The sequence below is a fragment of the Nymphaea colorata genome, chromosome 10 (genome assembly GCF_008831285.2).
Source record: "Nymphaea colorata isolate Beijing-Zhang1983 chromosome 10, ASM883128v2, whole genome shotgun sequence".
In the NCBI taxonomy this organism is placed as follows: domain Eukaryota; kingdom Viridiplantae; phylum Streptophyta; class Magnoliopsida; order Nymphaeales; family Nymphaeaceae; genus Nymphaea; species Nymphaea colorata.
The window spans coordinates 569002-590734 of NC_045147.1; the positions used below are offsets into that span (position 1 = coordinate 569002).

Below are 21733 nucleotides of genomic sequence, written 5' to 3' on the forward strand. Positions count from 1 at the left end.
TTTCATTCACTTAGAAAGCTAGAAAGCTAATACATCACAAAAGAGAGTAAGCGAAGAGATTGACTCGACTTTACTTACATGAATGCCTCAAGGCTCATACAGGTCCTCATATCGAACACTCAAAACAAAAAATCCCAAACATGACACTTGAACCGGTAGGAATCGACTCCCTTACGAACAAGCATATACATATAAACCTTGTAAAAAAAAAAAGACCATAAGCTTACCAACCAAATTACAGGAAAAGGGACTACACCAAGAAATTAAAGGTCGATAGCATCTAATAATTTGCTCCAAAACTGATCAGTCTTTGAACGTGATTGGTGGTGGTTAATGACATCAACAATTGATCCTCAAAAAAAATGCCAAGGCAATCTTATCCATGCAGAATTCTGGAATTTTCAGACACACTGAAATATTTGGGTGCCAGTGGAATTTTGAAAGGAAATGAAAATTTTGTTTAATTACTGGTCCTGAAAATGTTAAATTTCAACCAAAGATCAAAAGCTTCCAGTTTCTCAATAATATGTGCGCTGGCCACATGCATGCAAAGGTCTGGATCTGATGTCGTAAAGACAACCATATTTATTGAACGATTCCATCATTCATCAGACCTAACCATCCAGCAAGAATACAGATGATCAAGCTAGCAGCATACTCCTGTCTCTGCACGGTGGAGAATAGTTATTCGTGTTGTACAAAAACTCCCGCTAATGGGGTTCCTTAACTAATAGCATTTCATTCCACGTAAAGGCACAAATCAAAGACTACTCAGTTTCCCTTAATCTGCAAATGTCAACAAGTTGATACAAATCTCCACGCCTTTGCTTCTCCAGAGGAAGGCTCATTCTGCAACCAAAAACATGAATCGACTTGAAATAACAGGAAAAATAATACCGAAAAAGCATGGTGAGAACATTTTAACAGAGATATTTGACCTTCTCAATTCAATCTGTGAGTAATCAACCTCAGCTACTATGGTCATCTCTTCGTGCTCAGTTGTTGCAATGATTTCTCCAAACTTCCAAAGAGAGAAAGAAAACAATAAGTTTCACCATACTGGATCTTCAATGAAGTAAAAACTAAAAACAGATAAGCAGCCTTTTAAACTTTCATACAGGTCCAACAAGGGTAGAGTGACCCCAGGCAACGTAACCAGCACCAGCATCTCGAGCAGGTGAACATGTTGCTACAAATACCTGGAATCCAAGCACAAAAATTAGGTTCCTCCGGATGCCAAAGAAAGAAAAAATGCGATATAAAATTGTTACCCTGAAATTTGCATCCCTCCTTTACTACCAAGACTATCTATACAATTTCTCAAGCTAGGTTCATATTAATCAGGCATACAAAAAATGGATTTTTCTTTTTCTTTTTGGTAGATGATGGTCTTCTTTAATTCTTAAGGACCCAATCTTAATTCTATCCTAATAGGCGAGCCCAGACTTAGCACAAGATCTATACTCACATCTCGACAATTCCAGGCCAGTTACTTGAAGTTGATGTATCAGTCCAGTGAAGGGCCAGTTATGAACTTGACAAGGTAGATTTCCATAGATCATACTTTTATCTATGACCAAATATGTGAGGTTATTTCAGCCAAGAGCAAAGAAAGGATAGAGGCCTCTGCTAGAACGAGAAACAAGAAAATTTCTTGCATCTTCAATTAGAAGACATTACATTGAATCGACAATTCCTTCTAACTTGAGGAAAAAGTATCTGTCCATGCTCTCAGAGAGGATTTACTGAGAGAAGTTTCAACCAATATATCTTCCTGTAGGTTAGTCCTTACTATATTCAATTAACAAGTCATCTATTCCGTATAGATTATATAAGTTCTTAAATAATGCAAGCTTCCCCAAAAATTAATATTAGTGGTAATTCCCCAGAAAAAATATAATAATAAGAATTACCTGGTTATCAACTGCCCTGTCGAACAAGAAAAGTAAAAAAGGCATCATTAGGATATCTATAACAAAAAAAAAATCATGATTCATGATAACAAACTACAGGAAAACATAACTGAATAAAACTGTACTTATTTGACACATATCTTAAGGGTCAAATCTGCATTCTGATTTGATATACTAACAATTACAAATGCATATGATATCGAAGGTTATTTTACAGAGACGAGAAAAGGAAACACCCAGCCTATACATCTGAATTATGGAATTCGAGGTAATAGTGAAAGGGAAAAATAACAGAAAAGTAAAGTAGCAGCACCAATTACAGCCATAACTTGCGACAGCTGGTCAAGCACTGGATAATATTGTTAATCTCTAACTACTTAAGTTATATATTACAGTATTATTGCACTTACAGTTTGTAGAAACCAGGCTGAAAGGAGAACGCAAAATCAATCTTCATTAGAAAGCATAATCACGTTTTTATAGTGATTAAGCCATTAAGGGCAGCAAAAAGAATTACATTAAATGTCCACTAAGAAACGGAAAAAGTAGTTAAGACTACCACATGACTTATAGATATTTCATAAAATCACCTAACGACTATAATTATTTCTCAGCGCTCCCCTCAAGTTGGACTGTTGGAGCATGTATGTCAATCATGCTTAGCTTGTTACAACATTTTCAAAATCAGAAATAGAATAATATTTGTTAACATGTCCACAACTTGATCTTCTAAAGCAACATGAATAGTAGAAACAATCCATGCTTGAATCATACCCAATGACAATCTACTTCAATATGTGTCATCCTTTTGTTCTGAATTGTTAGCAATGTATGTCGCAGCTTTATTATCACACAACTTCATAGGCAAAGAGAATTGAATTCCCAGGAATGCAAGCATTGATAACCCACGATATCTCTATGGCATTTGTGCCATCGCTCTATATTCAGATTCTGCATGCGATCTCACTACCACACACTTACTCTTACATGATATCAAGTTTCCTAAAAAAGAAACACAAAAAACAGTGATAGGATTTTTATCATCAACAGATCTTGCAAAATCAGCATCAGTAAAAGCAGTAATATCAAGAGAGGAACCTTTTGTAAATAGAATGCCCTTTCCAGGAGAGGATTTTAAATATTTGAATACCATCATAGCAGCCTCCCAATGCACCATACACAGTTTGTCACTGACTTAGCTTCTAACTGCTAGAGATATATCAAGTCTTGTGACAATAACATATAAGAGTTTATCTATCAAAGACTGATATGATTTTATCAACACACTCTGAATCTTCATCCTGTAGGTGAACTTTAGGATTTATAAGAATAGACACTGCTTTTGCCCCTAACATCCCTGCCTCCTATAAAAGGTCTATGACATACTTCCTTTGACACAATACAATGTTTTCTTTATTTGTTGCAACTTCTATTCTTAAGAAATATCTGAGAAGACCAAGATCTTTTGTGACAAAATTCTGATGTAAATATTTCTTGGTTTCTTGGATGTCAATTTTGCTGCCACCTATCAATATAATGTCATCCACAAATACCACCATGACCACAATACCCCGAGAACTTCTTTCTAAAAAAAGAGAGTGATCAGATAGAGATCTCTGAAAATCAACCTCTGACATTACCTCAAAAAGTTTATAGAACCACACATCAAGACTTTGTTTCAGACCATAAATAGCTTTCTTCAACTTATATACCTTATGACACTCCTCATGTCAATCAAACCCAGGAGGTTGTTGCATATACACAGTTTCAAACAAGATTCCACAGAGAAATCCATTCTTTCCATCAAGTTGTGTCATGGTCCACCATCAAGAAGTACAACAAAAATAACTAATCTGATGATCCCAAGCCTAGCTATAGGAGAAACGTCTCAAAGAAGTCGAAGCCATACGTTTGTGTGTAGCTCCTTGCCAACAAGGCACACTTTGTACCTCTCCACAATACCATTGGACTGGTACTTAATAGCAAATACCCACTTGGGGCCTACTATATCTGCCCTAGGGGAAGGTTCTACAAGCTCCCACGTGCCTCGTGAAATCAATGCATCTAACTCCTCCTGCATTGCCTTTTTCCATTGAGGACCAATCAGTGCCTTGTGGTGGCTCAATGGAACAATAGTAGAAAGAGCCCTTGCAAATTGCTGCATGCTATGCCCTAATTTGTCTAGTGAGCCAAATTTAGAAATGGGAGGGTGCACTGCTGTCTACCCTTCCGTAGGGCTATAGGTAAGTTTGATATCAACATCTATTGGCTCATCTGCACAAATATCATCCTCAATATTGTTAGTGGAACTTACCTCATGAGTAGGAGATGATGAAGGCTCATGAGAAGAGGTGGCAGTACCGCAACGTAAGTAGACCAGCAGAGAATCTTGAAATCTAGTTGGTATGGGAGCTGAAGGAGATGGGGATGCAACTGACATACACTCCAATAGAAAAGGATGAATGGCTAAAGGAAAAGACTCATTTGGATCAGGACAGATGACTCTTGACTAGAATAGTATGGAATAGACTCATTGAATGTAACTTCCACACTATATTCTTTTCTGACCATGAGATCATAGCAATTGTACCTTTTTTTATGTTTAGCATATCTCAAGTAAATGCATTTGATGGCATGGGCCACAAGTTTATCTCGAGTAAGCCCAAGTTTATGAACAAAACAAACACATATAAACACCTTAGGAAGTTAGGAGCCAACTGAAATAGAGGCCGGTCTGGATACAAAAGCTTTATAGGTATTTGATCCCCAATAGTCGACAAAGGCATGTAGTTAATCAAGTAACATGTAGTTAGGATGGCATCCCCCTAATAATAAACAGGCATATTGGTCTGAAGCATAAGAATTCGGGCAACAACAAGTAAATGTCTATGTTTTTTTTCAGCAACTCCATTTTGTTGAGATGTATGAGCATACCATGTTCTTTATAAAAGAGAAGTAAAGTAGAAGTCTTGAATTTCAAGGGCGTTATCAGTGTGAACAGTATTGACACAAAGATTAAACTAAGTCTTCGTTTCAATAATAAAATGTTTTCAGATACAAGGAATTTCAAATCTCTCTTTTATTAAGAAACCCCATGACAACTTGGAAAAATCATCAATAAAAACCAGATAGTATATAGACTGGGACCGACTAGGAACACGACTTGGTCCTCACACATCTACATGAAGATAAAAAGACACTGACTCGACTTTTGCTGGCTGGAAGGAAAGGAACTACGATAGTGCTTGCCCAGTTGGCGAACCTCACACTGGGAAAAAAAGTGTCACGAGAGATCAGAGGGATGGCATTATGAAGTTTAAACAACAATAGATGGACCAACCTAAGATGCCAGCAAAAGGGGACCCGAACTAAATTTCTCACTTGAGTTTGCAGCTCCAACTGGTTCAAAGTAGATGCTGCCTTCCTCACAGCCTCCACCAATCTTTCTCCTCATTGATAAATCCTGAAAATGCAAGAGACAAGGACAAACAACTTTGCAATGTAACTCCTTAGTGCTGTGTCTAATAGACAAAAGTTTTGTAGGAAAGTGTGGCGTATGCAGGAGATTGTTAATATGTAGATCAAGAGTGAGATACATCCCCTTGACCAGCTATAGGAGATAAACTTCCATCTGCCAAATTAACATGAGCAGAAGGGGAGGTAGACAGATAGGTCCAAAAAAAATTTGGAGTCTCCACAGAAGTGGCGAGAAGCTCCAGAAGCAATTATCCACAACTTACCTTGATATTGCTTCTTAGTACCTATTGACAAGGTTGTATCTGTCACAATTGTAGAAGATGAACCAGTAAGAGTGAGTCTCTGAGCCAACACCTGACTATATTCTGCGTGAATGAGATTAAGGGTAAATGATTTAGCTTGAGAAGTAGACGTTTGATCAATGCTAGGAGATGTTGTCTGTGTTGTGGTCTTAGTAGAGGATGTAGATCACGTAGAAGAGTGGTCATGCTTGTCCAACATCGGTCTTCAAATGCCCTTGTTTACCACAATAGGAACACTGAAGACGTTCACAGCCTCCACCTCCACGCCCACAATCTCTGCCTCTACTAGATAAGTTAGAGCCAGGACCACAACCTCTACTAACAGCTAGGGCAGAAGATGTTGAATCACCTTGGGACTGAAAGAGAGATAGAGCAAGCCAATTCAATCTGTTATAGGCATCTGCCAATTTAGGAATGTCACCGCCCGTGAGCATCTGCACCTTAGCAATAGAATAATCAGCAGATAGCCCAAACAAAAATTGTGCAATCATCATCGTATGTTTATCACAACACAAAGGGCACAAGGCATTGAGTCTCTTATGGGCTGACCTTACCAAGGCATAGTACTGTGCCAAATTTTGACCACCTTGCAGCATGCCAAAGATTTCCTGCTCAATTTGCAAGAAGCAACCAATATTTGTCTTGTGAATAATCATGTAAAACATCCCACATCTTCCTGACTGTATCGAAGCACACCAGTCGGCTAGCACTGTGAGGCTGCATGTTATTCATGATCCATGCTATCACAATATCATTATCCTCAGTCCATGCAGCACAGTTTCCGATTTTCTCAGTGGGTTCCTTTTCAACAAGTATATGCTTGCAACAGTGCCCTAAGACTGACATCATAAAGGTCTTCGACCAAATTTCATAATTATTATCATTCAATTTCACAGAGGCCTCATAAGAAAAAGGGTTAGCAAAGGCTTTATAATCTGATGTTAAATCAGATTTCTGCTCTCCTTCCTTTACCTCGATTTCAGCCATAATGAAAGCTTAAGATAAACTAATATATCAGTCAGCCAGCCTATGAAAGACTCGACAGCAGAAAGAAACAGTCCAGCAGAATGACTCCTAGCAACAAGATAACTCGGATTTCCAACCACCCAAGCTACTGATAATACATGACAAATAAATTCAATAAATTAATCGAATGCCCGAACGAATCAGAAGCAACAAGTCTATCCATTGCAGTTAGGTTTCAGGGCATAAGACAACCAAGCTTAAATCAGATGGAAACAAGAATCTATTATACTAGCAGTTTTTGAATCAGATTCTGAAATATATCACAACACAATGCACCATGTTCTTAATTGAATCTGTAGCAACTTGATTCAACTCTTCCAACTAAGAAAGAAACAAATCAAATGACAACAGAAGAACTCCAAATTCATGACTCCAACTGCAATGTATGTAACGACTAGATCAATATCTTCAAAGGTCCATGACACCATCAACAGGATAAACAACACTTCTGTGCAGTCTGCTCTAACTGCTATAGCCAACTTACATCACCATTCTCAGATTAGGGCAAGTTCTGACATCCCTCTACGAGCCTTCTCAAGTTTGCCAACATCTATACAGGATTGAGTCTCTACTGACAGCAACACTAGTCAAGACTCAAGATCAAGGGTTTCTGATTACATCTGCCTACCGAAATCATGTGATCAGATCCCTGATCTTTGGGTGAAAAGAGAAGAAGAAACTCAGACCAGAATCTGTGTCAGTGCATCAGATTGAAGAGAGAAGAGGAAGAAGTGAGGAAGAAGGTAGGTGGGGGAAGAAGTTCAACCTGCATGGCATCAGAACCTCCTAGGAATGTGATGCTCTAATACCGTGTAGAAACCAGGTTGAAAGGAGAAAGCAAATCTTCATTAGAAAGCCCTAATCAAGTTTTTTTTTATAGTGATTAGGGGCAGCAAAGGTAATTGCATCAAATGTCCACCAAGAAACAGAAAAATAATTAAGAACCACAGACTTATAAATATTTCATAAAACCGATTAACGACTATTATCATTTCTCAGTCCAGTTACATTAAATGTTTTTCCTGAAAATTCTTTGAAGGCTTTTTAGGTTTGGAAAATGTCCCCTTAATGCTTGGGAAGTGCCAAAAAGTGCAATTCTCCATCCAATAACAACAAGCACAGAACCTTCCTCATCATCAAAAGGAAAATGCTTTCAGGACATAACAGAATTCAAAAAGATAAAGTGTCTAAGTAAAACCGAACTTAACTTGCAATATGATGAAGACTTGACATAATGGGCAGCTGGAGAAAATTGAAGATATGTGCTTGGTGGACAAAGGGAAGGTGTTAGACATGTTTAACAGCTACCAAAAATTAGATTCATTTTGCATAATTATAGTAGCTTAGGTGTCTGCATATTTTTCTTTTTCTTTTTCTTTTTCTTTTTTGGAGGTGCTCCAGTAAAGTTACAAGCTTTTGTGCCTCACATAACTGCACTATTGTTCAAATCATATTCATGCAGAAACACAAATTGCAGATTGCAGTAATAATAATTTAGGATGTCAAGTTAAATCACCCCCAGAACTCTACTGAATTCCAACCATCTTATCCAAGCTGCAGACAGAATAAGGGGAGATTAGAGGTAAATATCATCCCTTTGACTTACCAATAGCCATATATAATTGCACATTTTAACAAGTATCGATGTCCATTGAAATTCTACATAATTCTAAACACAAGCTGCGTTTCTGAAAATTTCGCTTTTTGCTTTTAAGCTTTTGTTTTAAAACTGAAAGCTTATACGCATGCTCCAATATGCACATCCCGTTTTTCAGAAGGCACTTATACACAAAACTATAGATTAGCTCCAGGATAACCAATGTTCCATCAGCAGCATCAAGAGAGAGGGGGAGAGAGAGAGAGAGATTCTACGAGCTATTAGAATAATTCAGATTGTATATGTTTGAGCCGACTGATTTTAGATATCTTATACAGACAAACAAATTAGTCGCATTGAAGCAATCACAACTACTATTACCTTGCTCGCTGTAGTAGTTCCCAATGTAAGGGACCAGTGGTCATGTTAAATGCTCCAGGGTAGCATAAGAGATGAGCTCCTGAAACCAGATTGGTGTCCTCCATGTCAAAATACACACGAAACAATTAGCTATTTGTATGTTATCTGCTATTAGCTCTTCCTTCCTTGGTTCACATAACCCAAACACGAAATCTTTTTTATAATCAATATAAAACTTTCTTTTTGTCATTTCATCTGTTAATCTCAATGAGATGACAAGAGAGCAATGGAAGATAGTGAAAGCATGCAGAAGATGAATATGCACGATCCACAATTGGGCCATGTAAAGTTCCTCTCCATGTAGGGCAGGTAAGGGCACATGTAGACTAAATGAGACTGCTGTTGCATGCTGCTGTAGATAAAACTGCCCAGATAGTGGAACAATTCTTGAACTGCAGGTGAGATCCCAAGATAGCCTATTACTTCTTCAATTTAATTACAAATAAAAAACAGAAATTTCCATGTTCATGCAAAGAGCATCCTTGAGAAAATGTCCACAAACTCTACAAGCCCTTACATTTTTAAGCTTATCAAGAGATTCTTTTGATGGACTTTCCGGAGCTAAATACAATGTATAACAATGTCGACAACATCAAATTCAGAGAGATGTACGTGTGTGCGTGTATGTGTGTCCATTGTACTATACATGTGTGTGTCCATCAAGAGCGGGGAGATGAATAACATGAAATTGTTTACTTTTATCAAAAACCTGTGAGTTCTGCACTTCTGTTATATAAATTATTTGAATGCCGATCATATTTTACCAGTTAGTATGCTAAAATATGAAGCAACAGAATGAAACTGCACAAAACCTATGAAATGGCCCATTGACAAGAAACAGCAACTGAATTACGAATCCAAAAAATTGATAAAGTAATCAAGGATGTTAGATAATCAAGGTTTCATAAACATGAAGTAGGAAACAGAAATAGGCAGGAAAAACTAAAACAGTTTACACAAGAACTGTTTCATATACAAAAAGAAAAAGGATCTCCATATCATAATCATTGACATGCAAAACATGTGTATTGAAATCTAAAAAGTTGAAAACCCTAACATGGCCCAGGTTATCTGATTGGTTTGCAGCAGTATTGTAGAAGAGCTATTAGAAAGCCCACCAGATGAACAAGGTATGTGAAGTTATGCTCCTATATATGGTCCCAGTATTCCGAAGTTAAATGTTTGAATCTGGATGTGCAGATATTCTATAATCTCCAAGTACGGCTGGAGGCTGGCCTAGGGCCAGCAAGTTTGGACTCTTGCAGGTCAAATGCCCTTGCAGGATGCTCAGACCCCTGACATTTTGATTATCGGTCCAGGACAGCGCAAGGGTCGTGTGAGTGTCCAAGCTCAGTCCTGTACAGGCTGGGGCTCAGCCCCATGCCTTCAAAGGGGAATATGAAAGAGAAAGATCACATTGCAGACCTACAGAAAAGATGCCTGGCACTGGATGCAATATCGCAAGTCCACAAGCACCAGATGAGGCCCAGGAAGGGAGAGAGGAAGCAGGGTTTCAAGAGAAATACTTGATCACAAGAGAGAGAGACTGGGTGTCATTCATGCGAAGATGGGGACTTACGCTTTTATATTACCCAGCTATCAATGGACTCCCATTACCTTGCCAACCCAACCCAATTGTTAATAGGGCCGGGCAAAGGTTATTTACAGCCCGAGGATCATTTTAAAGACCCAGGCCTGGCCCATCACCCAGCCTTAATTTGGGGCAACAGAGGTCATGAAAATACAAGATAAGGTCAATTGAGATCATTTCAGCATTCCACGTTGTTTTGTTCCTTTCCCCATTTTCAAGATATTGCACACCATAATTATGTATCAATCCAATAAACAGATCACCAGGATATAAGTTTCATTGCTTGCATTAGGCACACATCTTTCAGATGTACATGTGTGTCTACATATTCTCATACCCATATCCAGACATGCAGGTAAGTGAACATGCAGAAATATGTTTAGACAAATCAATAAATACTCATGTATGTCTGCATGGGTAAACACGTGCTTTTCATGAAGAAGCTATTGCAAAGCTGAGAAAGATGTCCCAATAAGATTTCAGTTAAATTGATTTGACTGGAAAATGAATACTCTTAAGTCTTAACAAAGAAGTGAGCAACAACAGACCTCTTGCGCCATATAACATGCCTAGTTCTTGAAAGCGGATATCATAGCAGATACCAACACCAATTCTCCCCACATCTGCAACCAAACACTCGGTCATAAGGCTTTGTATGCCTATGTGCAAGCTGAAGCATAAACATCTATAACAGCAAAAGGAAATGAAGAAAAAGGTCTGCCATATGGAGTCCAAAACCACAGAAACAAGAACACTTAACAATTCAATTTATAGCACACTTCAGCATCTTTTAATGTTGAAGAGAGTGGACATCTGTTACATGATTTTGAAACGTTTAAATGACCAAGTATAGAATCAGCACGTGACAGAAGTAATGCGAAAAAAACCACATATACCAACTAAACAATGAGAATTTACAGTGACACGATTGAAATAACATAGATAACCTATAAGAAAACTATCAAAAACTGAATCTAGGTACAATTGTTCCAAATGATAACTACACCTTAGTCATACTAAAAAATTCAAATATGTTAATAAGCCTGCTCTAGAATCAAGGCCTACTTTGGATGGCAAGAGCGAAGAAACTCTAAACCAGGTTTTTGGCAAGCTTTAGAACCACAAGTTCATAACTTTTTTTTTTTAAAGATGGTTCATCTGACCATCACCATTGCGTGCTGGTGGAGTGTTAAAATGAAGGGGATGCAACCCCTTTCCCTAAAAAACCGGGTTCGGAGATTCAAAAATGAAAACCTGCCACCGCTCAAACCCACCCACCAACCTTCCTCCACACCCCCCTCTTCCCTTCAAGCAATGTTATAAAAGGCGTAGCGTATCGCGTATCGGTCAGCCCGACCTATATGCCATATCGTAACGTATCGCAAATGTAGCGTAGCATATCGTAAAATTAATTTTTTAATTAAAAAATATTAAAAAATCAGAAAAAATAGAGAAAAATCATTTAAAATCTGAAAAAATAAACAAAAAATCAGAAATCAAGAAAAATGTTTTCAAATATCAAAAAGATCATCATACATAAGGGACATTCATGTGTATCGGCAACACATTCAAAAATAAGAAATCAGAGATTCAAAATAACATAATAAGCACCCATCACAATTTTAAACTTGAAAATTTTATAGAATCTTAGGACTTAGAGTCTTAGGACTTAGAATACATCACAATTTCATAAGTTCAAAACATATAGTTATCATCTTTCATGATTCAACGATAATATCTCCCCAAATCGATGAATCCTCAGTTATTTTTTATGAAAATGGGCAAAATCTCTCCCTCCCACGTCTCTTGGAGTCTTCAAATACAAGAAGAAAGAGAGGGAGGAGTGTTTAAACTTTAAAAATTAAAGAATTTTGTGTTTTTCCCCGTATCATACAATACGGGGGTGTATCTCCCATATCGTACGATACGGGTGATACGCTTACGATACACGAGCATATCGTGTATCGTAAGCATATCGTATTGGTTTTTTAGACCTATACGATACGTATCGCACGATACGGATAACATTGCCTTCAAGTAAGTTTGGTCTTGGCAAAACTGAATTATGTGGTAGTGAAACCTGCTCTGACATCCACAGTTTGGCTTCCTACCAGATTTACAGTGCCATCTGCACATTACTAAAAAGGAAAAAGAAAATATTGGCTGTCATAAATAGCAGGCTTCACCAGCAACCGTCGATTTTATGTCAGAAATTTTCATTAGTGAGTATAACATGAATACATGAGAATAAGAGCACATACATGCTGGAGAGACAACAAATGTCTATCAGTATCCATTCACCATCAGATAGTGATGCCAATAAGCATAAAATTATTCATTAATTCAATCACAATATGTTAACACCCCCACAGTTTCTGTTGAAAAAGCATATGGATTTAGATACAAAAACATAAACACACACACCTGTGATATTAACTAAGATCTTATCTGGATGCATCTCCCATAAATAAGTAATGCCTAGGCAGGAATTTTGCAACATAGGTGTGTTTAACCATTGAAAAAGCCACAAGCTTAATTCTAATGGTTGGAAAATGTCAATTTGAAAAAACTGCCCACCCACTCCAACAGAAGATTCCTCTACTTCCTTACAGGTAGACCGCCAATCCAGCTTCCAATCCCAAATCATCAATGTTCCTTGCATGTATATATGTATGCGGACATAAAGCCATCCATTTCCCTTTTTACCTTTCTGATTTCTAGAACACTATTAAACCAATATCTATAAAGACGAGGTATATGAGCAAGCAAGACTTACAAACCTGTATCTACTATAGTCGGTGTTTCTCCTGCAGTAAGGGTTTTTGATTCCTTGAAAGTAATCTTTCCTGGAATGTCAATGTCAAATAGGTGTATCTGCAATCAATGTGTCCACTAAATCAGACACGTCACAAGTCACTTGATCAGTTTTATGTTAATGTTGAGGAAGAAAGGGAGTCCATTGAAGACATAGACTAAGTAACATTAAACTGTTCAGTGGGTGTGCATAAGGAATACTTTGATTTCGTACAGCAGCATTTCTGCACCTATTTGCATAAGCCTAATTAACAAAATCCTGACCTTTCGATGCTTAGCTTTCAGCTTTCCATCTGAACCAAATATGCAACAAGTATTGTATAACCGATCACCAAAGCGTTCTGGTATAGACCCACCAACTATTGTGATCTGCTTACTGCGAGCAACTTCAGATAGCATTGCGGATGATGGAGAAGCATCACCACCAGCATCAATTTCTTCCGCATACACTGGAAAGCTATCATTTGAATATGGACTGTTCCAGATTTCCTTCAGCACAAATAGGAAAACCACAGAATTGGTGCCACAATATATCAGAAAGGAAACAAAGTATCGATACATAATAAGTGACACTACACTAGTTAGCGGGTAACTCAAATAGAGGTTAATCATATGATCTTAGATTGTTATCATCGCTTCAGAAAATATATACCATAATCACTGTTCCAAAGAAAAAGTACTTGATAGCAACTACGTTGTCAAAAGCAGGTCTATGTCCTCACGTTTGGCAGTCATCTAGGCTAGCTGTTTCTACATGACCTGCCACTTGAAAACACCTAGAATATTTTCTAGGGCTCAGTAACCTAGAGGTTTTTCATGACAACCTAAATTCTTGTTTGTTTTCTTCTTGTGTTTGTGCAGTTTTTTTTTTCTTTTTGCATGTGAATTTTCATTAAAAGTGTAATGCATATATGTGTGGCCTCACACTTATAGATACAATTCATACACTATTATACTATGAATGAAACTGTTCATATGATATTTTAGGTTTTTAACTATGTTTTGTATATATCAATAATCTTGTCAAAAAAGTTTTTCTTATTTATTAGAATTATAATGGAAGTCAGTGTTACAAACAATGTTAACATGAAACTTGTGATTATACTGAGATATATGTTCCTTCTTATTTTCCAATTATATTAGTAATTTCCGTGTTTTGTCTTTAGGAATTTACTTTACAAAATTGTAATTAGAGATTTAATAGTTGGAATTTAATAAATGGAAGATTTTGCATAACTTGAGCCATTGGAAAAAGAAAAAGATATTTCCTTGTGAGCTTTATTTTTATGTTACATAACTCATAAACATTAATTGTTCAACTTCATTAAATTTGATTTTAAAAAACTTTTGATTATGTTCACTGCCACGTTTTATGCATTTGTATATCAGATGCATTTTAAATGTTTCATTGTTAGATGCAGAAAGAAGGAAACCCATCTTTGACTCACTGCCAAAAGAAACTGATTATTGCCATCCAGGAATCCTCTCTAGGAAGAAATCAAGCTTTCTAGCACTTGACAGAGTGAATGGAACTCAAACACTCTATGATCTGCAGCACCTGTTGAGGGTTCTAGTTGGAAAGAAGGAAGAATGAAATCCTAAGTGAGTAGAGCAAACTGCTTAGCACAACTGGTATGACTACTGAATGAACCAAAAGATTCTCTAAGCAAACAGGGCCTTCCTGAAAACCTAATCTTCCAATCACTAAATTGATCCACTTACATTACCTTAGTTATTGTAACAAAAAGATGTCAATTCTTTCTTTTCTAAATTTATAATATGCTTTTAGCCACACTTCGCTTGTCGTTATTACTCTGCTGCATTTTTTATTAGGAAATATATTGGTTTTATTGTTAATTCCAACTAGTATTTCATTTTAATAGCTTCCCATTTTGAGGAGGACCACTTGATGGGCTTAGTCCTGCCTAGGCTCTAGCCTCGTTAACCATGTAGGTTGCACCTCCCTAGAATCCATTTGGCATCGTTGGCTGCTTTGGGCATCCACCATCTGGTGATATTTCATCTCTGTCCGGTGACTGCTATAGCTTCAAAGTTGTTGTTAATAGTTTTTTTATGATTTGTTACATGTTAAGAGATTTCAGCCGATCTATTTTGTAGTTAAGGTTTGTTGAGTATTGTTGTTATCTTCAAAGTATGTCTAATGTTTTATCTCTGTCTGGCGACCCGTACAATATTTTTGTTAGTTGTACCAACTTACAGCAATATGGTTCATTATGGGTCTGGTTGAAGACCCATTTTTCTTAGTTTCTGTCGAATGCTAGACTTAGAAGATCCAAGATGCTTTGTTATCTGTTTTCCTTTTCACGGGCTTCTGCTTTTTGCTCAATGCTCCCTTGATCTCTGCCTGTGCCGACTCTGTGGGGGGCTGGTAGCACAATCCAGTCCATTGACTCAAATGACTGGCTTAGGAAGCAAGGTGATGTTGTCAGAATACATGTTGTATTAATAATTTAATATTTTTTTTAATTAATACATTAGGTAGTTTTTTTTTCTTTAAATGAGTATTGCAAGTTGCTGCCATGCTATAGCCTTATACTTTTTATCTTAAATCTTCGTGTATGTCATAGATTTCTATGTTCTGTATTATTTCTTCCTAAATTTGTCCTTTTTGTCTTACTTATTTGTGTGCCACAGCAATTTCATTTATAGCTTTTCAAATATATATATATATATATATATATATATACATTGCATTTCTTTTCCTTATTTCTTAGTTTTTTTGCTTATAACAGTTTCACAAAATGATAAAACTGTCCTTGGAAGACACCTATTGGGAGGCCGAGCAGCTAACTTTCTAGTCATTGGACCAGTCAACAGCATGCCCTCTTGACGATTGCTTCATGTATTTAAAGAGGGGATAACTCTTCTAATTTCTTGGAGAGATTTTTGCTCATTCTATTACTTGAATATATTAGTTTTCATATGTGGTGTTTGTGTTTTGTTCTCACTTTGTGATTTTATATACCCTTTGAGCATATAGTGTGAGGTTCATGTAGATCTTCAAGAATATTAAGATTTACTTCTTGGAGAGATCATATCAGTTTCAAAGCATTTTTACAGTTACATGAAGCATTATTATCATTCAACATCAAGATGTGAACCATGCAGGTCATGTACTAAATCTTTACAGGAGTCTAGAATCATTATCTAGTCCAGAATCATTATCTATCAAACTGATTAGATTGCTCACAGGCAGGACAACTAGCTTAGCACCCTTGTCTGCTGCTTCTTCAATTGCTTTGCGTGCATGGGCAATGTTCTTCTCTTTGTCTGCAGTAACTAACAACTGGCAAAGAGCAATCTTGAACTGATACAAAAGAAAAAATTATCAGTAAACAAATATTCAAAACAGATGATGGTGTTCAAGTTCATCTGTTATATAAAATAACCCTGAATCATGTCATTAAATAGGGAAGACCAATGTACCCTGAATTCATGAAGGAATAATAAAAAAGTAGATGTTACCTATAGTAACATATGTTCCAGCTTCAAGTGATCCAAAAAAACGGGGGGAATAAATGCTGCTTAGCAGCATGAGTCATCCAAATTGTGGACTATATTATGTATTTAGACATATTATGTATTTAGGCACTTCTCTCAGGAACAAATAAGCTTCTGACATCAAAATATCCTTGTGTCCTACTCCTTGCTACTTAAACTGAAGTCATGGCCCTAGTAAATGAACATGCCCTTTAAATTTTCAAGTGAAAAAGGCTTGCTAGAAGGCCAGAAGTGTGCCCTATGTAAATTCAACACTTTGTCAGACATTGCAGAACTTTTGCAATATAGTAGTTTTGTTAGTTACCTTTTCATTTGCACTTTTCTAGGTAAAACTTTCAACTTCCTGAAGGAGGAAGCAATGTTGTCAGTATGACGATATCAGACTCTATGTCATATTGATTCCCTCAATGATACATTATCAGACTCTATGTCATATTGGTCCCCTCAATGATACATTTTAACAGCCTACATCAGCCATATCAGCCATGCCTGAAAAGATTTTCAATACGAGAAAGGCCAAAAAAAAAAAAAGTTCTAAAAATCTCATGCACACAAAAAGAACCACCTTACTATATCTCTAACCTTAAAATCTAGAACTTCAACTTTAAACCAAGAACTTCAAGAAAAAGGAAATGTTAGATTTGAATGGAATATTATTTCTAAAACACAAATGAACAATACATTTGCTAAGTATGGAACCAATAGGGTCATATGAAAGGAAGCTCCTGAGTTAAGAACCCAAGAATACCTACTTGATGATGTAGATGCAACTGTAGCTTCCAATGTTGGAGTATCTCCTCCTTGTAGTAGAAGTTGAAGAGCATCCAAAAGCTTTAGTTGAAGTGCATTTACCAACTTGTCAATATCTAAAGTCAATGATGCATTATTACTTTCATCATTCATGTCTCCAACTCTACCTTCCTTCTTTCAAATTTCTTCAATTTAGGACACTTTGATTTCAGGCATCCATGTTCACGACAATATAGGCATTTAAGTACATAACTTTTTTTTCCCCTTCCTCATTTGACTTGTTAAAGTGTGGTGGTCTATATGGTCTAATATTAGACCCAAGACGAGAAGTTGCTACAGCACCATGATTCCTTTCTTTAAAGATCTAAACGATTCTCTTCCATTTGCAATTCAGCAATGGCTTCAATCACTTTGGATCAATGAAACAAAGAGGTTTTCACATCATCAAATTCTGGTCTTAAACCAATAACAAGTTTATAGAACTTTTCCCTTTGAATTTGTTTTTCCATTAACCACATCATAGGGGTCTACCCAATTTGGTTCAAACATTGTCATCTCATCCCACAATTGATCCATCTCGGCAATGTATTCTTTGATGGTTTTATTTTCTTGTCGGAGTATTAATTTTAACTTGGATATTGCACATATAAGCCACGTCCTTCATCATTTGAGTTTTCTTCAAGACAAAAAAACTCATGCTTCATGAGCCTAATTGAGTTTAGAAATTTCTCTATCGGTTGCATTCTTCACATTACTTAAGATCCAAGTAACATTTTTGTGACATCCAATCTTCCCTTCTTCCTAGTTCTTTTCATAGTCAGATACCATCTTTCTTGGTATCCTATCCTCTAATTCTTGGGCTTTATCATCAACTACTTTAGTCGATATTTGGCTTTGGTCCCCTCAACCAATTGCCAAAAACCTTACTTCTAATAAAGTGTTCCATGGTTCTAGCTCATTGAGAATAATTAGTATAAGTAAATTTTGGAAAGGGAATTGTAGAAACTTTCTCATCCATAATTCCCACAAGATATATAGGAGGTCAGCAAAAAGGTGATTAACTTACAAGTTTTGAAGCAAATCTGGCTGCAAGTTTAGCCTTCAAATAAATCAAGATTGATGCCACACAACTGTCAACAAGAATCCTGTCAGTCCTTTCAATCCAATCATCAAACACTAGGTGGGCGGAGTCAAGACATAATTTTCCTTCAATAAGTATCAATCAAGCTGCTGTTCTTCACAACAACAATGAGCAGCAACCAATTTCCAAGAAGAAAACTTTCAACAGAAGAAATCAGCAGCTAAAATCCAAACAGTAAATTAACTGAACAGTTGGTGAACAAAATCTTCCATTCATCCTGAAAACACTTCCCTAAGACGAACACAGCTTGAAGAATCAAGAGAAAATCAGGTTGTGCAGAGCCCAAGCTCTGATATCATGAAAACTAGAGCTCTAACTTGTCACAAGAGCTATAACTCTTCAACCACAGAAATGAATAGTCTAGCACACAGAAAATAATGAACTCTCTTGTAGAACTGAATATTATTTCGCAGGAGACCTCAGAAAACTGGCCTAACAAGCCATGCTTTACAACAGTAAACAGTGCCTATTTATAAAGGAGAGAAGTGAGAATAATAATGAGGAGAACTAGCAGTAGGTGTTGGAGTGGTTCGAACAGCTAGAAAAGCTAGCCGTTGGACCAGCCAACAGCTAGAATATAAGATAATATAAAGAAAACAAAAAAAGAATACATGCCTATCCACATAATATATACATAGCCTAGACATGAAAACTTTCATTTGTTTATTCCTTAGTCATCAATGATCAAACATGTGAAATTTTGCTTCATAAGGGTTTTGCTTAAAAAAAGTTTGACCAAGCACACTTTTTTCCCATTTGCATGCCTTTAAGGTGAATCAGCTGGCCTGCCAATTTTAGCAGAACTTTGCCAAATGCAAAGGTTTTGCCTCTACCAAAAGGACATCAAACCCTGTTTGACAAAGGCAAAACTTTTGCTCTAGGCAAGATTGCTAAAAATGGTAGATCAACTCATTTTTATATACTTTTACAAATATTGATTAACCTTTTGCAAAGCAAAAATTTCCCACTTTCTTGCCACTTTCCAAGACAATTTTTCCTTCCCAAAAAGTGCTGCCTACATTTTAAAGTTTTGTCATTGTTGCGAGGGTTTTTACATTTTACTTGGAAAAAAAATATTTGTATTTTATCATACAAATTATATATAGCAAAGTTTGTTTGTGGAGAGAAACCTTCTTCAATCGATGGATATTCTATTAAATAATTGATCTCTTCATTTATACCTTCCACTAGGATGAGGGTCTAATGAGGCCCAGATTCAGAGCCTTCAACTCAGTATCAAGACTATGCACAGGTATAAGGCCTAGACACTTCACCAACTTTAATTAAAACCCACTGCTATTTACAAGGAAAAAAATCACTGGCTAGACCAATCAAACGGAAAGGGACACTTTCAGTTTCATCCGTAAAGTAAAAAAAATGCAACTAAATGAAGGACATTGTAGCCTTGTTCTATTCCATATAATCTGTGCTCCAGACACTAGACTAGCTAAACAACAAGCAGGAAACATTTCTCTGGATGAGATGACAGACTTATAAACAACCCCATTCAAAGTTTTCTCCTGTTTCAATATTGAATCAGAAGGCGGAGAGTTGGAGTCAAGTGTAGACCACTTGACAGGGTTGCTCTCTTACTAATGTTTAGATTATCCTTTTCTTCTTTTTCTTTCAATTCTGTAGTAAATTTTACATGACTGATCATTCTAACCCAACTTATATAATGTCCTATTCTAGAGCTATCTATCTAGACTACTCTCATCATCTCTTTCCGCAATATAATGCTGAACGTGAGCACTGAATAAGAAGAGAAACAGGAGGAGCTATCTGGCTTGTCTAGAATCTGGATTGGTATTCTTAGGATCGTAAATATAGCAAAAATTTTCTCTTGCAAGAGTTTCGCTTATGAAAGGTTTTCATATGACAAAACTTTTGAAACTAAGTCAAATGGCCCCCTAATTAACTTGTAAATTGTCTGCTTGGAATAAGTTCTCTCACGCAAAAGTTTCGTGACTGTCGTCTATGGCAGAACTTTTGACGTGAATCAGACGGCCCACCAATTGTTGCAACACATTTGCCTATCAAACGAGCCGAGTATAATAAAATCGCAAAAAGAACATATGTGTTGAACTGAACTAGGCAAGTTCATCTTGCCCTCAACAGATTAATCAAATTAAAGCAGGAAGCAAGAAGGATTAACGAGGCCACCCGATTAGATCAAGAAATAGTATTGAGAAGGCAGATCCAAGAAAACACTATGAAGCCACTCATCACCTCGGTGGAATCATCACTCCGGAGCACATCATCAACTGAATATCACTCGCTCCTTGAACTCACTCAAGCGACCGGCGGCAATTTTAGATGAAGATATGAAACCAAATCAAAATCACACTAATTCAACAAAGAAGAAAGAAGCAGAGAATGCAAGCAAAGAACAACCGGATTTCATTTCGATCTTTACCTGTGTACTTCAAAATTTACATCTGAAGATAATTCTCCTCCTAAAATTTTCCCATTTTCTCCACAAAAGCACGTGAAATTTCATAAGAAAGATAAAGGAAGTACCTTTTGGATGGGTGGTGGGGGCAAGGGGATGGCGGGAGGTCGTCGGGACTCCTCGGGCTTGAAAGCGGAAGCCATCGCAGAGAATGCGTTACTGGATGTCGCCCGCTTCAGGACGGCGATGCTCCGGGAAGCAGGGGAGACGCAGAGCGCCCTGAGAGGAGAGGACGAAAGAGAAGAAAAATTGCACCCGCAACCTGGAGAAAATGCGGGAGAGGCGAAGAAGAGGCGGAGACACAACCCCAAAGAAGATGCAGATGAGGAAGAAGTAATAGAACTGGAGCAAGGAAGCGGCATCTGTGAGAGTGCCGTCAGCATCCAGCCTTTGTTTTTTCTCTTTTGTTTCTTTTATTTTTTTCCTTCTTAGCCTTTTCCTCCAACCAAGAGCGCATTGCATGCAAAACCAAACCACCATGGCCACAAAACCCCCCACCTACCTTTTCCTACTTTTTTCCATCACCTCGTTTGTTCTAAAATTGCGTCACTGGGCGTGTTTGTTTGAATATGATTTCCCGAACACTTTGTCCCATATTTCTTGAAGAGGAATCTTATGTGCAATGTCACAGGATGGAAGACAGGTTGTGGGGGTGGGTATCAAAGCCCCCAGTGAAACAAATCGAAGTCTATTGGCAATGCAGATCTGCAGAATTTTTAACCAAACAA

The 21733-nt window shown here is 37.2% G+C and overlaps 1 protein-coding gene across 2 annotated transcripts; it reads right to left on the bottom strand.

The window, feature by feature from the left end:
* Positions 1-567: 567 nt before the first annotated feature.
* On the bottom strand, positions 568-21483 carry LOC116263142 (omega-amidase, chloroplastic). 2 transcript variants are annotated; one of them, XM_031642755.2, is made up of 10 exons: positions 21074-21472; positions 16352-16468; positions 13405-13629; positions 13107-13200; positions 10875-10949; positions 8697-8775; positions 1914-1929; positions 1119-1199; positions 939-1021; positions 568-849 (listed from the first exon to the last, which is right to left on the bottom strand). In XM_031642755.2, the coding sequence occupies exons 1-10, from the start codon at positions 21386-21388 to the stop codon at positions 768-770; spliced, it is 1167 nt and encodes a 388-aa protein (XP_031498615.1). In that variant the 5' UTR covers positions 21389-21472; the 3' UTR covers positions 568-767. The 2 variants fall into 2 exon arrangements, with proteins under 2 accessions (XP_031498615.1, XP_031498616.1); XM_031642756.2 differs by lacking the exons at positions 568-849; positions 939-1021; positions 1119-1199; positions 1914-1929; positions 8697-8775 and adding an exon at positions 8782-9127 and having other exon boundaries at positions 21074-21483.
* Positions 21484-21733: the final 250 nt, after the last annotated feature.

Excerpts from the sequence above, each read along its gene's own strand:
- LOC116263142 (XM_031642755.2), bottom strand. The coding sequence starts at position 21,388 with ATGCTGACGGCACTCTCACAGATGCCGCTTCCTTGCTCCAGTTCTATT. Across the intron at positions 16,469-21,073 it reads CCCCACCACCCATCCAAAAG|TTCAAGATTGCTCTTTGCCA; the intron begins GTACTTCCTTTA and ends CTTTTGTATCAG. Across the intron at positions 8,776-10,874 it reads CATGTTATATGGCGCAAGAG|GAGCTCATCTCTTATGCTAC; the intron begins GTCTGTTGTTGC and ends ATCTGGTTTCAG.